General features: G+C 38.9%; 1 protein-coding gene across 1 annotated transcript; it reads left to right on the top strand.

Moving 5' to 3' along the window:
* Positions 1–792: 792 nt before the first annotated feature.
* Positions 793–16,937, top strand: LOC126262907 (serine/threonine-protein kinase TBK1). The gene is made up of 2 exons (XM_049959813.1): positions 793–3,016; positions 16,245–16,937. The coding sequence occupies exons 1-2, from the start codon at positions 968–970 to the stop codon at positions 16,422–16,424; spliced, it is 2,229 nt and encodes a 742-aa protein (XP_049815770.1). The 5' UTR covers positions 793–967; the 3' UTR covers positions 16,425–16,937.
* The last annotated feature ends 1,046 nt before the right edge of the window (positions 16,938–17,983 follow it).

The raw sequence follows: 17,983 nt of genomic DNA, 5'->3' as shown, positions 1-17,983 counted from the left end.
TGTGGAGGGAAGAAGGCGCAAACTTCGCTATTAACAGAGGAGTGAATACTTTCCTAATAATGTTTTGGATCACATCAATCTTCAATGATGTCAGATGTCCCAATTAACGCAAATTCTTCGCGATTTCTGGAGCTGCTTACTGTTAGTGATAATCGTACTGGTTTGGGTGATATGCCATCAGTAGTGCCGCAACTAACATTCTCATATGTAACTGAAAATAATGAAAAATTTTAGTCTGACCGAATCTAACTAACGAAAGCCTACTTGCAGCATTTCAAGAATTAGTATTAAGTGAGGAATCTAGGAGTACCGGTAAACGGCAGTCCTCTACATATGGATCCCGTAAGGCCCGCGAAGACAATTGTATTAAGTTCAGAGCGCAGAGGTTTGCAGAGAATGCAGGTAGATATAGAAGTACATGTGAGTCATGTTTTCACAAGACCGCTAAATTGGTTATTCGTAGTCACACTCCACAATTCGGCAAAGTTATTATAATTTTTTTTATATCACTACTGCGTTAACACGCAGCAAAAGGGGTTGTTTTCTTGCTCTTATAAATTGTAATTATAGAAAAGGTAAATAATAAACCCGTATTCATCATTCCCCTTCTGCGTCGAATTTCATAGGAGTTGATGTTCGTAGCCACGAGCCTCAGCTATCATTATGAGGAGTGATCTGCGTTATATCAGATATGCTATCAGCTATGTTATTTTCATTATCTATCTTGTGATTTCATCGATCTATAATAACCCTCGACAATCTGTTATCGATATGTGCGAGATTGCTGTTTGTGACATATGACTTTGTGGTTTGTGTTGTGTTGTGGCCTGTGGGTGTAGGAACCAGGAAGTGGAAGTGCAGTGTAGTGTCGTGCTGTATTACTGCACCAAGAAGAAGAAGAATCCGTGTGTGATATTCTGTGTTGAAGTGTTTATGGTGTAAATATTTCCTCAAATTTTAAAACAAGATGTCTTTTCTACGAGGCTCAACGAATTATGTCTGGTGCACAACAAATGTGTTGGGGAAAGGCGCAACTGGAGCTGTGTATCAAGGCGTACATAAAAATAATGGGGAGCCTGTTGCAGTGAAGACATTCAATCAGCTGAGTCAGATGAGACCACCTGATGTACAGGTTAGGGAATTCGAAGTGCTAAAGAAAGTTAAACATGAAAACATCGTTAAACTCCTGGCAATAGAAGAAGATCAGGAGGGGAGGGGAAAAGTGATTGTTATGGAATTGTGTACTGGTGGCAGTCTCTTTAACATACTTGATGATCCGGAAAATACGTACGGATTACAAGAAGAAGAGTTTTTACTTGTACTGGAACATCTTACAGCTGGAATGAAACATCTTCGTGACAATAATCTCATTCATAGGGACCTGAAGCCAGGAAACATAATGAAGTTCATCACAGATGATGGGAGGACTGTATATAAACTGACCGACTTTGGTGCTGCGCGAGAACTGGAGGAAGACCAACAGTTCATGTCCTTGTATGGAACAGAAGAGTATTTGCATCCTGATATGTACGAAAGGGCTGTTTTGCGAAAACCAGTTGGAAAGACTTTTGGTGCAACAGTAGACCTCTGGTCTATCGGTGTCACTTTGTACCACGTCGCTACAGGGAACTTACCGTTCCGTCCGTTTGGTGGCAGGAAAAACAAAGAGACAATGTATTACATAACAACTAAGAAGGCATCTGGAGTTATTTCTGGATGCCAGACCTCAGAAAGTGGGCCTATTGAATGGAGCAGAGAGCTGCCAGACAGTTGTCAGCTAAGTAGAGGTTTGAAGAAAATTATAACCCCCCTCTTGGCAGGTCTTTTGGAAGTGGATGCACAACGTATATGGAGTTTTGATCGTTTCTTTTCTGAAGTCACAGGTATATTATCAAGGAAGTTAATTCACTTGTTTCATGTGAACAGGACACATTCTGTTAGAATTTATCTCCACCCAGAAGATACATATGACCAATTTCAGAGTTTAATAATGGAGCAGACTGAAGTTTCACCTGCAAGCCAGATTATCATCTTCCAAGAGAAGCATTTACTTTCTTATATTGAAACCTCTACTTTAGGAAGAGGTTATCCAAATACAAGAGATGATGATCCTATAATGCTTTTCAGCAGGGAGAACAACAATGTTACAGCTTATTATGATGTTGAATTACCAAAGTTTCCAACTTTTCCAAATTTAGTGTCTGTAGAAAATGATGCCAGCCTGGCTAAAAGTGCTTGTAGTGTTGGACATGCGTACAAAAGGCGCATAGAAAGGCTTCATCGCTCTTGTAAACTGACTCATATGTGTGCAGAACAGTTCTCGGCTGTGGTTTGCCAATCACTTGACAATGTTTGTTCACAGGTGGAAAGGGCACAAGAAGTAACTCGACACATTTTAAACACTGTCTCTACAGCAGACCGTGCACAGCATTCTGTGAAGGTACTGCTTCAGATGATGGGGAAGTCAATGGATGATGCTGTGACAGACTGGCAGCTGGAAGCATCAGCAGTGACCCGAGAGCTGCAGTCAGGGCTGGCACCAGCAGCAACACAGCTGCGCCGGCGCTGTGTGGCTGATGGTGCCCTGCGGCGTGAGTGGACTAGTGCAGCTGGTGCCCCACCCTCTCCTGGTGCCCCAGCTAGGGCAGCAACACTTGTATCCCGTTTACGAGATTCATGGCAGCATCTCCTTCGAGACAGAGCAGCCCGCAATCTTACTTATAATGAGGAGCAGTTCCATGCCCTAGAGAGAGTAAAAGTAGCTGAGGCTGCAAAACGTCTGAGGTACCTATTGGAAAAGGAAGTGTCTCCTGTGCATGCTCACATAGCAGACTGTCTTGCTGATTGGTACAAGATGGCACAGACAGTATTTCTGCAAGCAGAAATTCTTGCCAAAGATGTTGCTTGTTATAGCAGTCGCCTGGATGCATTTGCTACGCGGTTGCATGATGAGGATACTTCATTCCACTCTCGATTGCAAGAGATTATTGAGCAAGGGAAGGACACACCTTATCAGGTAGTACACTGTGCTTTGTGTTTTTATTTTCAGTATTTTGAATTTACTATTAGTTATTTTCTGCATCATTGCTTATGGTCATAAATGTGTATATTTTTATGTATGTGTTGCATTAGATTTACACATGTCTGCACTTCTGTAATAAAACAAAATCGTTTCCAGTTTGTAGTTGTCTCATAATAATTTTGTGCTGACAGGCCGCATCCTGTGGTTTCCTTATTATTGATTTGTTGTGTTGGGCTAGAATGTGATAATGACAACTTGCACAAACCCTTCCCCCTCCTGTTACTCTGTTTGTGATGATAGATTGATGTATAGTATTGCCTGAGTTGTAGGTTAATATTTGGTGACAAGGTGTATATCCTTTTAAATGTAATTCATTTGGCATCTGTGGAAGGTACACGAGTGTACTTGTTCTTATTTTGTAAATATTTATTGTGTATTCTTGGTTTCTGAGATGTTCCTCATTCCAGAGGATCTCCTCATTATGGATCGATTGGAACGAAAAGTACATCTTATCTAAGGTGACATCTCCGTTGAGAGTTGGCAAAGCAAACAAATGTGAAATGAAACATTTTGATAACAGATTGATCTGTAGTACATAGTCTGATGCCTACATTCAAACTTTGTGTAACAAATTCTTAAAAATAAAACACTAGAGGTAAATTCAGAAAATCTGTACTGGTAATAGCTAAGACAAATATCCGGTGGGTATTTTTATGCACGTTATCAACACGTATTGTACATAGATACTAAAAATGCAGTAGGGAGCTACTACATAACTCTTACTGTAGTGTGGTTCAGGATTGTGTTATGTTTTGCATGATATTACTGGAATACACTCTTTGAAATTCTGAAGGTAGGAGGGATAAAATACAGAGGCCAAAAGGTTATTAACAGCTTGTGCAGAAATGAGACTACAGTAATTAAAGTCAAAGAACATGAAAGGGAAGCCATAGTCAAGAAGAGAGTGTGGTAGGATTGTAGCTTATTCCCAATGTTATTCAGTCCGTACATTGAGCAAACTGTGGAGGAAACCAAGGAGGAATTTGGAAAGAGTATTTGAGGTTTGCCAGTGACTTTGTAGTTTATCAGAGATAGCAAAGGACTTGGAAGATCTGCTGAATACAGCAGATATTGTGTTGAAAAGAGACTAGAGATGAACATCAAAAAAAGTAAAACAAGAGTAATGGAATGTAGTCAAAGTAAATCAGGTGTTGCTAACCTGTGACATAATGGTGTTGTGGTGTGTGACATCACTACAGGGCAGAGTTTTTCAGTTGGTTTTGTTTGTTCTGGTAGTGGATGTGGACATTCTGAGTTTAATGTGTGGTGTTGGTGGTTTATTTGACGTTTCATTGTCATCCTGCGAATGTGTTTTTGAGTTTAGATAGTTGGTGTGGTAACATGAGTTGGGTAAGTGTTTTCAGTGAGTTATGAAGGTTTGATTGTTATATGTGTTTGGCGTTTTTGTTAGATCTGAGTAGTTTGGTATTTGTTGTGCAGAAATAATTCTAATTTTTAAATTGCTTTTTTGTTAGATATGAATATGACTGTGAAGTTCATGAGTGCATCATTATGTTCTGAGATGGGTGATGATATGATGTCTGTATGCAGCTTCTGCAGATGTTCACACTCGTGTGTGTGTGTGTGTGTGTGTGTGTGTGTGTGTGTGTGTGTGTGTGTGTGTGTGTGGGTGGGTGTGGGCGTGCGCGCCCGTGGTTAATTGATGTATTGAATATGCGTTATTTGGGTTTTTGACTCGTTGATGTTTTGTTTCCACTTTTGGGGGTTGTAGATGTTTCCTGGTATCGATAGCTGCGGTGCAGATATATAGGTCAAGAGAAATGTCCGATTCCCTGTTTCTGGGCTTGTAGGTGTTGTTTTTTGGTAGCAGTGGCTGCGGTTGAGCTGTATACGCTAAGCGAAATGTCTGATTCCTGTGGCTTTGTTGGTGTAGCAGAATGCTGTAATTTAAATTTTGGTATGGTGGTTTGTTGTATATTTAGCTTGTCCCAACCCTAAATCCCCCTTTTTCCACAGCTGTCCTCTAGTTTCATTTTATTTTTGGAGTCCGATGTTATTGTGTCTTTTTTATTGTATTCATGTGTATGTAGTAATGTCACTGTCATCATTTTTTATACGCTAGAAATAGTCATTTCCATCATGTTGATGATGTCATGGGTCAAAGCAGATGGGTGGAATTGGATGCTCCTGTAAAGCCCAGATTTCAAAATGTGGTGCTACAGAAGAATGCTGAAGATTAATTGGTTTTGATAGGACACATTTTGGGGCATCAAGTTATTGTCAGTTTGTTAATGGAAGGAATTGTGGGAGGTAAAAATTGTAGTGGGAGACCAAGGCTTCAGTACAGAAGGCAGATTCAAATGGATGTGGGTTGTGGTAGTCATGAAGAGGCTTCCACAAGATAGGATAATACGATGAGCTGCATCAAACCAGTCTTCAGGTTAAAGACAACAACAACAACAACAACAGCAACAACAACATGATATAACCATTGAAGAACTGGTCAAAGTTTTATTGTAATGTAGAAATAGTTGGTAGATGTTGCTTGTCTTGGATAAAGAGGAATATTCAGTACTAGTCATTGGCTTTGACAAGTGACATAGGAAAAATGCTCAAATGTCATAAACACCATGGTAACTATAATGTCATATAAATGTAAATTTTTTCAAATGGGCTAAGTTACTGACCACTCTGTCACCACAGCCAGGGTTTTAGCTGTCGCATTCTTTGGCTTCATCAACTCACAACCAAACTGTTCACCTTCTAACCTAATCTGTACTAGATTAGATTTTGTTGCTTTCACATTCATTAGTTCTACTGCCTCGCAATCAAACTGTCACCTTCAAACCTAACCTATACTTCGGACTAAGCTGTAGATCAATGTGTCGCAACCACCACATTCAACTCTGTTTTCATATTATTTGGCTTTGCCAACTAACGACCAAACTGTCAAAATATGCATCAAAACGTGACATCACAGCAGCCATTAACATTATGTCACTGGTTAAAGTCGATGATTAGTACATAATACTCCTCTCGACCCCTTATCTCATAAAGGTAAAACTAGACACAGGTCACTGTTCTGCAGAGGCTATATTCTTGTACTATATTTTATATTGTGCCATTGGTCAGTTGTAGCCATGTGGCCATTTTCAAGCTATTATATATATATGATGGGACATGATACGTTGGCAGTCAAAACAGTCCACGTGTTCATTTTCAGTTCATCACTTCCAGCAGGTTGTGAGCAAACACTTAGGTCCAAACATCATTATCCATCCATTCCACATAGCTCAGAATACTTTGTGAAATGAAATTTACTAATCTGCATGCATGTGAGTCAGTTTTTACAACACCACTGGTATGCTTGCTTCCGCAGGGGGTGTGTATGCACTGTCCAGTTGTGCTGCAGCGGATGCACACTTGAAGTTTTTTGGTCCCATGTAAGATAACAATGTATCATGTTCAATTATATGTACATGATAACTTGAAAATGATCAAGTGGTTGAAATAGGCCACTAGCAGAAAATAAAATATAATACAGAAGTACAGACTTTGCAGAACAAAGTGTTCCTTTAATCTGTTTATAAGATCTGTGGACCCCAGCATCAAGAAAATTATTAGTTGCATAATATGATCAGTGTGGTGTTTGCTGTACATACCACTGAGCCAACACCTGTTAGTAGCCATTGTATTTTGTTGTTTTAAATCCCAACCAAATTACAAGGAAGCTGCCAGTAATATGTTTCATTTGAATATTCATTACACTTCATAATTATACCTATTCAGTTAGGAGTCCTCTCCACAGCTTGGAAGAGATTACACCGAGGAACTTTTGTGCTGTTACACAGATTGTATTGAAGCTCTAAAAAGAAGCTGTGTTCCTTTGTAACATCTTTTGCAATTAAATCTCAGTACTTTATGAGGCTTCAGGTGGATTATATCCTGGTTAAACATCTTTGTTAATTTATTCTCCCAAACATTGTTTTCTTTTGATTATAATAAACAAACAATGGAAAACCCAAGATGGAATGATGACTATTCTCTGAAAAGGATAGAAGACCTTTTGGTCGAAAGCTTACTTGTTCAGCAGTCTTTCTTTTGTGCCTGTCTGTGATTCAACATCTCCACTATATTTTTCAATTCAATAAACTGTACCAACAGCTGTACACTTTAAGACATTTTATTTTATTTCTAAAGCAACCAGTTTTGGCAAATCATTTTGCCATCTTCAGGCCCCATACACTTTCTTCAAATAAATGAGCTTATCGTATAGCACCATAAAACTGGATATTATGAATCCCAATTGTTGTGCAGCTGATTCATATGAAAGTGCGAGTTTGAAAATCAATGGCAAAAGAGGTCCTGGAAGAAGACGTATATCTTGGTTCAACAACCTTAGATGCTGGTTAGCTGTGTCTCCAACAAAACTATTCCGTGTTGCTACCAACAAGAAAAGAATAATAATCATGATCACCAACATCTGAACCAGATAGGCACTGAAAGAAGAAGAATGTAGAACTGTTGTTGATGTGGATTAACCATGTTAACAAACTTAAGGCTCTTTTAAAAGCAGAAGTTCTCATGGGGCTGATAACTTTTCAGCCAAAACATTAAAAGCATATTGTTGTCATGTAGTTATTGCACTCTGACAAGCTGTCTTCCTAGGCAGACTAAACGTCTAAGTATGCCATTTTAGACCCATCTTTAAGAGAGGAATAGGAGAGGTATTAATAACTGTAGGCTGTTTCACTGTTCACTTGCTTCTCAAAAGTCACGGTAGTTTAGAATGTTCAGGATATCTACAAATATGATTCTGAGTCAGTCACAATAAGGATTGTAGAATGATCTCTCTACCGCACATGCCATCTACTACTGGCAGTGACAAGATTTCACATATCTTTGTAGGGGATTTGACTGTGCATTTTTTTTTTTTTTTTTTTTTTTTTTTTTTTTTTTTTTTTTTTTTTGAGAAACTTGAAGCTTACAATATTTCCATTGTGTATGCAAACTTTAGTATACATTGGAATGAAAGACTAGAAGTTTATGGCTTTTGAGGTACAGTAGGTGGTTCAACTTCATATTTAACTGACAGGAAGCAAAGGGTATTTTAGATAGCTCATGCAGATCTAATGTTGACTCCTCTTCTCAGCCAAGAGAAGCTAACACAGCTGGTCTGCAAGGTTACAGGATTCAATTCTGTGACTACTCCCTTTTCTGACTCTTGTAAGTGACCTTCCACAGTACTCTGATAAAGCAGAAATAATGTTTTTCGCTGATAATACAAGCATCATAATAAAAGTTGAATAGAGCTGCAGCGACAGTAGTAATAAATGGACTGTCAGTTCTTAGAAGGAACAAATTATTCAGTCCTTCTCAAGGCAAGATAAACCGTCAATAACAATACAGAAAGTGGGAAAGGATATATGTAAAACTGACTGTTCAAAATTCCAGTATGTGCATATTCATCAGCAGTGAATTGAGAATTACATGGTATAGATCTCATAAAATTTTGCTAGTTCAGCAATGTTTGCTCTTCACCTCATTGATGATTATAGTGAAGAAAGCATTAGAAAATTAGCTTACTTTTTATGCTTCCATTCAATAATATCACATGGAATAATTATCTTGCCCAATTCCACTTATAGACACAAAGTATCCATTGCACATAAATGTTCAGTAAGGATAGTGTCTCATGGCTGTCTTCAAACTTCCTGTAGGAAACAATTTAAAAAATAGGCATACTTATAACAGCCTCACAATGCATTTATTCTCTTGTGTAGATTGTTGTGTCAGATGAGGTACAATTTGAAACTAGTAGTAGTATTCATAAGCCTAACACTGGGAACAAAAATAGCCTCCAGTATATAGTTTTTTTTCCAATGAGACCAAGGTGGAGACTGAACTGTAGTGTACAAGTCAATAAGTGTTGGGCATTTGTTTACAAAGTGAAGTTTTTCCTATCTGTGGTTATCTTAGTGACTGGAGAAAACTGTTATTGCAGTTTATGTGAACTGTGAATTATATACACAGTTTACGTACATTTTGGATTGTAGGTAAACTAAATTTTATTTTTGGAACTGAAATTTTTGTTTGTGCTGTAAGTCCTTTCAGTCATCGAATGTTATGTTTTGTCTTATAATTGTGTGACATATGTATTCTTTTATTTATGTGGTATATTCCCTTGTTTCTTATATCATATATAATCTGTGGTATATGCTTTTTTGACTAGTTGATTATTTTGGTTGTGATTTTCTTGTGTTATTTTTTGTAGCTTGGATCCAAAATTAACCTTTAGTAGCTGAATGCTGTGGGGTGAGATGGGAGATGCAGAATCAATCATTAAATTTTTGCAAATGCCAGGTGTCATTGAGGACTACTGTAAATGTCACATATGTGGCAGTGATATTAGACTGAAGTAGGTGTTGTGCCAACATTCTTCCAATGGCTACATGTGGAGGTGTCACAGGGATAATTTGTGGCAATCCATCAGATGCAAAACAGGGATTTAGAGGTTGACACTCAGTCTTTATGATGTAGCTGCTTTGAAATACCATTTTTGTTGTCACTCCTCAGTTGCATATGCCAGGCATGAAACAAGAGTTTGTCAAAGTGTGGTAACTGATTAGTTTTCATTCTGTAAAGAGGTGAGCAGGGAATTATATAAATGTAGGGGATCATTAGAGGGTTTGAGGATGATAGTGGAAGTATATGAGTAGCTTTGGTAAGACAAAGGGTTCTAGGAGGCTTAAAATTGTTGGTCTTTGGGTTTTTATGACTTATTTCTGTTCGGGATGTTTTTTTGGGTTATTGATAATCACGTTTTGACTTCATTAATAGAGGGGTATATAGCAGAGATGTGTACTACCATTTCAGACAGATTCACTTCATACACTGAAGTGCAAAAGAAACTGGTTCAGGCACGCATATTCAAATACAGAGATATGTAAACAGGCAGAATTTGGTTCCTATATAAGACAATACCTACATAAGACAACAAGTGTCTGGCGCAGTTGTGAGATCGGTTACTGCTGCTGCAATGGCAGGTTATCAAGATTTAACTGAGTTTGAACGTGGTGTTATACTCGGCCCATGAGTGATGGGATACAGCATCTCCCAGGCAGCGATGAAGTGATGATTTTCGTGCACAACCGTTTCAAGAGTGTACTGTGAATATCAGGAATCCAGTAAAATAGCAAATCTCTGACACTGCTGCAGCCAGAAAAAGATCCTGCAGGAACAGGACCAACAATGACTGGAAAGAATCGTTCGGAGAGAAACAAGTGCAACCCATCCGCAAATTGCTGCAGATTTCAATGCTGAGCCATCAGAAAGTGTCAGTGTGCAAATCATTCAATGAACATCATCGATATGGGCGTTTGGATCCAAAAGCCCGCTTGTGTATGCTTGATGACTGCACGGCATGAAGCTTTACACCTTGCCTGGGCCGGTCAACATGAACATTAGACTGATGATGACTGGAAACATGTTGCGTGGTCGGACGAGTCTCATTTCAAATTGTATCAAGTTGATGGACGTTTATGGGCATGGAGACAATTTCACGAATCCATGGACCCTGCATGTCAGCACGGGACTGTTCAAGCTGGCGGAGGCTCTGTAATGGTGTGTAGTTGGAGTGATACGGGACTCCTGTTATGCCTAGATATGACTCTGACAGGTGACATATGCCAGCATCGCGTTTGATCACCTGCAACCATTCATGTCCATTGTGCATTCCGACGGACTTCAACAATTTCAGCAGGACAGTGCGTCACCCCATACATCCAGAATTGCTGTAGAGTGGCCCCAGGAACACTCTTCTGAGTTTCAACACTTCCACTGGCCACCAAACTCTGCAGACATGAACATTATTGAGCATATCTGGGATGCCTTGCAATGCTGTTCAGAAGAGATCTCCATCCCCTCGTACTCTTTTGGATTTATGGACAGCCCTGCAGGATTCGTAGTATCAGTTCTCTCCAGCACTACTTCAGACACTAGTCGAGTCCATGCCACGTCATGTTGCGGCACTTCTGCATGCTCGCAGGGTCCTATATGATATTAGGCAGGTGTACCTGTTTCTTTGGCTCTTCATTGTATTATTGAGGGATGTTAAGGGGCTGTCAGATATGGTTTAGGGAGGGTTAAAAGGAAGTATTCCACCTCAGAGGCTCATTTTGATGAGTGCTGTTGGCAGGAAAGTTATCTGCATGGGTACTGTTTTGGTCATTTGTTTATGAAATTTATACTCCATATCTTCTTGATGGGCTTTTGTAGCTGCACACCCAAGAGTTCTTATTATGTGGAAAATTGTGCCAGGCCCAAGAGTTCTTATTATGTGGAAAATTGTGCTGGAATTTCCATGCTTTTTATTTTGTAAACCCTCATTGGTAATTTCGTAAAGGCCTCGTCGCATCTTCTGTGGAGGCTGAGTTGCCACTGTTGTTATGGTAGTCCAAGTTTGTGAGTTCGTGAAGTGGCTTCTGGTGCGGTACACCGCTAACACAATTTCTCCCTGCCACTATTACATAACTATGCCCCAGGGTCAGGTAACAGGAAGGGGAACGAAGGTTGTGCAACACTCCAACAAATTAGTAACAAAGTCACACAAATGAGTTACAAAGGTTTACGTATCTTTGTGACTTTTTGAATGATTAAGTCTGCAACACTGCATCTAATATAACACAAAAAAGGCCCACAATGGCTAAGTGCAAATAATCGTAGGTAAACTTGACAGTACATAGGAAATGTAATTTAGAACACCTATCTGCTCACTTCTAAGAGTCCACTAACAACTTTCCCTGTGTAAGTCAGCCCTGGCCGAAGAGATATAACCAAGTGGACGAGAGCTGCTCTTCTATCTTCCAAGTAAGCTTCTGTTTGTTGTCATCCAGTCATTGTTGGATTGTACTCTGCTGGCAATAGGCCAAGGTGAAGTCAATATCTTCATCCTCAGCGTTGCCCGTGGTGCTGGTGGAACTCGTGCAAGTGGCGAGTTTCTATGGCTTTGGCACCAGTTCGCATCTTTGCGGCTGTGGTGCTTTTGCCCTGGCTGTGTATTGTTCGGACGACACAGCACTTTTGAAGCTGACTAATTTTGCTATTAGGCAGCCTTTTTCTAAGGGAGAGATGTTTTAATATGGTACTGTAGTGAATTTTAATACCTTCAAATATTTACTGTTGTAACTCTGTTCACAACAAAGAGACTGTTGGAAAGTGAGCTTTTGGCCAATGAGGCCTTCATTGGAAATAGACAACACGCACACGCATTCTCATGCAAATGCAATACATACACACATACATGACCACAGTCTTTGGCAGCTGAAGACACTTAACAAGGCAGATAAGATCAAAATCTTGTTCACCACAAGCAGCCAAACTGGAGAGTTTGCACAATGGCTGTGCTCTGTGGTAAACAGTACTGTTTTCTGAGTAAGTAAGAATGTTATTATGCTTCGAAACCCCTACAGAAGAAGATGCCAGCCGCACCTAGTTGATCAGTTACATTTGACTTGTCAGTGAATATTTTAATTGGGTCTGGCTACTCCATATGCTTGTTATGAATATGTTGTTCATGCTTGATGTGAGAAATACCCTTTTGTACAGTCTGGCATTCTACGGATTGGAGTGTGGAATATCAGGTCCCTTAATTGGGCAGGTAGGTTAGAAAATTCAAAAAGGGAAACGGATAGGCTAAAGTTAAATATAGTGGGAATAAGTGATGTTCTGGCAGGAGGAACAAGACTTTTGGTCAGGTGAATACAGAGTTATATACAAAATCAGATAGGGATAATGCAGGAGTAGGTTTAATAATGAATGAAAAAATAGTAGCATGGATAAGCTACTACGAAGAGCATAGGGAATGAATCATCGTAGCGAACATAGACACGGATCCCACGTCTACCATAGAAGTACAAGTTTATATGCCAACTAGCTCCGCAGATGATGAAGAAATTGATGAAATGGATGGTGTGCCAAAGAAATTATTCAGATAGTTAAGGGAGATGAAAATTAAATAGTCACGGGGGACTGGAATTTGATAGTAGGAAACGGAAGAGAAAGAATAGTAATAGGTGAAATGAATTGGGGGTAAGGAATGAAAGAGGGAGCCACCTGCTAGGATTTTGCTCAGAGCATAGCTAACACTTGGTTTAAGAATCACGAAAGAAAGCTGTATATGTGGAAGAGGCCTGGAGACACTAGAAGATTTCAGATAGATTGTATAATGGTAAGACAGAGCTTGGGGAACTAGGTTTCAAATTGTTAAGACATTTCCAGGGGAAGATGTGGTCTCTTGACTACAATTTATTGGTTATGAACTGCAGATTAAAACTGAAGAAACTGCAGAAAGGTAAATTTTAAGGAGATGGGACCTGGATAAACTGAAACAACCAGTGGTTGTAGAGAGCTTCAGAGAGAGCATTAGGGAATTATTCACAAAAACGGAGGAAAGAAATACATTAGAAGAAGAATGGGTAGCTTTTGGAGATTAAATAGTGAGGGCAGCAGAGGATTAAGTAGGTAAAAAGACAAGGGCAAGTAGAAATCCTTGGTAACAGAAGTGAGATTGAATTTAATTGATGAAAGGAGAAAATATAAAAATGCATAAATGAAGCAGGTGAAAAGGAATACATACATCTCAAAACTGCGATCAGCAGAAAATGCAAAATGGATAAGCAGGGATGGCTAGGGGACAAATGTAAGGATGTAGAGGCATATATCACTAGGGGTAAGATGGATATTGCCTACAGGAAAGTTAAAGAGACCTTTGGACAAAAGAGAACCACCTGTATGAATATCAAGAGATGAGATAGAAAACCAGTCCTAAGCAAAGAAGGGAAAACAGAAAGATGGAAGGGTATGTAGAGAGTGTATACAAGGGCACTTGAGGGCAATATTATGGAAATGGAAGAGGACGTGGATGAAGATGAAATGGGAGATATGATACTGCGTGAAGAATATGACAGAGTACTGAAAGACCTAAGTCTTCGAACTACTGATAGCCTTGGTAGAGCCAGCCATGACAAAACTGTACCATCTGGTGAGCAAGATGTATGAGAAAGGCAAAATACCCTGACTTCAAGAAGAATTTAATAATTCCAATTCCAAAGCAAGCGGGTGCTGACAGGTGTGTAAATTATGGAACTATCAATTTAATAAGTCATGGTTGCAAAAGATTAACATGAATTTTTTACAGACGAATGGGAAAACTGGTAGACGGCAACCTCGAGGAAGATCAGTTTGGATTCTATAGAAATGTTGGAACACAGGAGGCAATACTGACCGTATGAGTTACCTTAAAAGATAGATTAAGGAAAGGCAAATCTATGTCTATAGCATTTGTAAACTTAGAGAAAGCTTTTGACATTGTTGATTGGAATAATTTCTTTCAAATTCTGAAGGTGGCAGGGGTAAAATACAGGGAAAGGCTATTTACAATTTGTACAGAAACTAGATGGCAGTTATAAGAGTGAAGGGGCATGAAAGGGAAGCAGTGGTTGAGATGGGAGTGAGACAGGTTGTAGCCTATTCCCGATTTTATTCAATCTGTATATTGAGTAAGCAGTAAGGGAAACGAAAGAAAAAATTAGAGTAGCAGTTAAAATCCATGGAGAAGAAATAAAGACTTTTAGGTGTGCCGATGACATAATTCTGTCAGAGACAGCAAAGGACCTGGAAGAGCACTTGAATGGAATGGACAGCGTCTTGAAAGGAGAGTAATAGATGAACATCAACAAAAGCGAAACAAGGATAGTGGAATGTAGTCAAACTAAAACAGGTGATACTGAGGGAATTAGATTAGGAAATGAGACACTTAAAGTAGTAGATGAGTTTTGCAATTTGGGGAGCAAAACAACTGATGATGGTCGAAGTAGAGAGGATATAAAATGTAGACTGGAAAGCGTTTCTGAAGAAGAGAAATTTTTTAACATTGAGTATAGATTTGTCAGGAAGTCCTTTCTGAAAGTGTTCGTATGGAGTGTAGCCCAGTATGGAAGTGAAACATGGACGATAAATAGTTTAGACTAGAACGGAGTAGAAGCTTTTGGAATTTGGTGCCACAGAAAAATGCTGAAGATTAGATGGGTAGATCACGGAACTAATGAGGAGGTACTGAATAGAATTGGGGGGGGGGGGGTGGAAGTGGAATTAGTGGCACAACTTGACTAGAAGACACGATCAGTTGGTTTGGACACATTCTGAAGCATCAAGGGATCACCAATTTAGTATTGGAGGGAATTGCGGAGGGTAAAAATTGTAGACTTGAGACCAAGAGATGAATACACAGCGGATCCATAAGGATGTAGGTGGCAGTAGTTACTTGGAAATGAAGAAGCATGCACAGGATAGAGTAGCACGGAGAGCTGCATCAAACAAGTCTCTGGACTGAAGACCACAACAGCAACAACAATAATAACAGTCTAGCATATTTTTCCACATTGTTTTGTCAGATACAGAACAATTTCAGATCAGTAGTAGTTGCAGAGCAACCTGTCACTCACAGGTACTGTTCACAGTGTCGATCAGTCACATATGAATACTGTGCACAGCGCCTGAAACTGACTGGTTGCCCTGTAACTACTGTGTGTCCAAAGATCTTCTGTAAAGGAAGAAAACCAGTTATCATTGTAGAAGATGTTTGACATTTTGGTTTACTACAAGACAGTTTAATGGTTCCTACACTTGGTAATGTGTCAACTTTTCATAAGAATGGTTGATATCACTTTTGGGGAGTATATGATGTTGCACAAAATGAGTAGCAGACAAAAAGGAATTTCAAAGTGCTAGCTCGTCTCATTTCCTGTATTTTTTATATGCAGTTTTGCCTATGAGTATTGTACATCCTCGTTACACTATTCAGACATATAAATTCATTTTCAAGATATACTATTTTGATTGAGTAACAAATGGAAAAACTAATTTTATAATTGTGTTTCACAGAAGTTTGCATTTTATCCTTTCTATAAATAATTTAGTTTCTAATACTTCCTCTGTCCCGCCATCTGAGTTGCTGTTTATTTGTTAATGTGTTATGCCAAGATCTATTTTCACTTGATTTTAAATATTGTAGTCAATCTGTTATTTTATCTCGTAAAGACAAACAAATTAATTATTTATATTTAGTATTTAAACAAGTACTTCAGTAAGCAAGAACTTTTGCCAATTAATATGCCTTGTTGCAATTGTAATCTTTTCACAGATGGAACGACGACACCGTTCCAGTTCAGGACGCTATGCTGTCTTGCGCAGTAGCCTCAAAGATGCGCTGGCAATTCAGGATGAAGTTGCCCAAATTCTGACTGAGAATGCTGACTTAGTTAAACAATTCCAACAGCTCATTGTCAGCAATGGCAAAGATGGGGATATCCTGCTGTCATAGTTTTCTTCAGCCTTTCATGCTGAATTTGTGTGGGTGTATGGCATGCTATTGTTATAATGTAATCAGTTACATTTGAGCTACCAGAAATAAGACAAGTTTTCAGTAGGTAGCTTGCTGCAATAACTCCTCCCTTGTATTGTCTTCCACGAAGATTACCGAATGAGAATATATCTGTAGAAGCAATTGTTTGTTGTGGTGTCTGAAGAATATTGAGTCATATATAGAAGCAGTATTATATCAGTAAGCAGGCAGTGACTGGCTAATTTTGAATTGTATTTATGGAGCTCCATCAAGAGACTAGTGTGAGCTGTGAGGGAGTTCCTGTTTTTTGTACTGGCATTCACAAGTTTCATATTCTGTGAGAAATGAAAAGTTATTCAGACTATTCATAAGTCAGGTGAAAAACACATTACAGTAGAAAGTGATTTTATTAAAGTTCCTAGATGGAAGTAAGTGTGACATACAGCAATTTTATTTTATTATGTAAATAAGAAATAAATTTTTTATAACTGACGTAGCACTTCATAGAAGCAGTTTTATTTTAGTTCCTATACAATTAAGAAAATGAAAGTATTTCTGTGGACTTATGATTATAATCGACTCATAAACTACCTTTTGCTTTAGTTGGCCACTAGAACATTACAGTGAGCAGAACCAAGTCATGCTCTCCAACAGTGTGTGGATGATGGCTGAGTCATTGTTCTAGAATATTTTCTTTTGATTGTATACTTTTGTATCTATTACATGATGTTCCTTTGTTCGGAAGAAGACTATAATTTTGAAGGACTAACAACACAACTGTCAGCTGCCCATCATCCAGTGAGTTGAGATCTGTCCTATTATTCATTGTTTAGCATCTCATACTTTTCATTGTTGTAGTAGGTATTTGCTTATTTCATTGTTAACCGCAGATTACTAAACTGTCATGAAACTTTTGATTGCCGTAGGGTGTAAAAGAGTACATTGTGTCTTAATTTGGTACGTAACATACCATTGGAGATCTAATAGCTGCAAGTAGCTAATGCATTACCTGTCAATTACAACTTCCTTTGAATAAAATGTGGAATAGTTAACTTTACAATAGTTTAGTAGCAATGTAACATCCTCCCCCCCCCCTCCCGCCCCCAGTGTTCTCGGGTTAATTGTAACTGTCTGCACTTACTGCTGTTTGCCATCCCATACAGTTACATGGCTTCTCTCCCCCTTTCTCATTATTTTTATTTACTTTATATTTTTCTTGCCCTGTTGCATTTCCCCATGGTGTAGGTTTGAGTTACATTTCACATGTCATTAGTGCAACTTGATTTGTTTGTAATTAAAACACTTTTAGGGACAGAAGAAGTAGTTGGCGATCTTTCATTCCATTATTTGTATGACCATGGATTGCATTTTCTCCTCCTCCTCTGCGTAGGACCTCTTCACCCTTTCCTTTCTCCTCCCATATTCTTCTTCAGAAATCTCAAGTAACCTCTTCCCTTGTCTGCTCCGTTGGTGACACTATATTCTTTTCCTGTATCTTCTTGTGTCGTTTACCTCTGGAATATTGGTTGGAGTACTTG

This window comes from Schistocerca nitens, chromosome 6, assembly GCF_023898315.1.
Source record: "Schistocerca nitens isolate TAMUIC-IGC-003100 chromosome 6, iqSchNite1.1, whole genome shotgun sequence".
NCBI classification, from domain to species: Eukaryota; Metazoa; Arthropoda; class Insecta; order Orthoptera; family Acrididae; genus Schistocerca; species Schistocerca nitens.
This window is presented reverse-complemented; position numbering and strand designations above follow the sequence as displayed.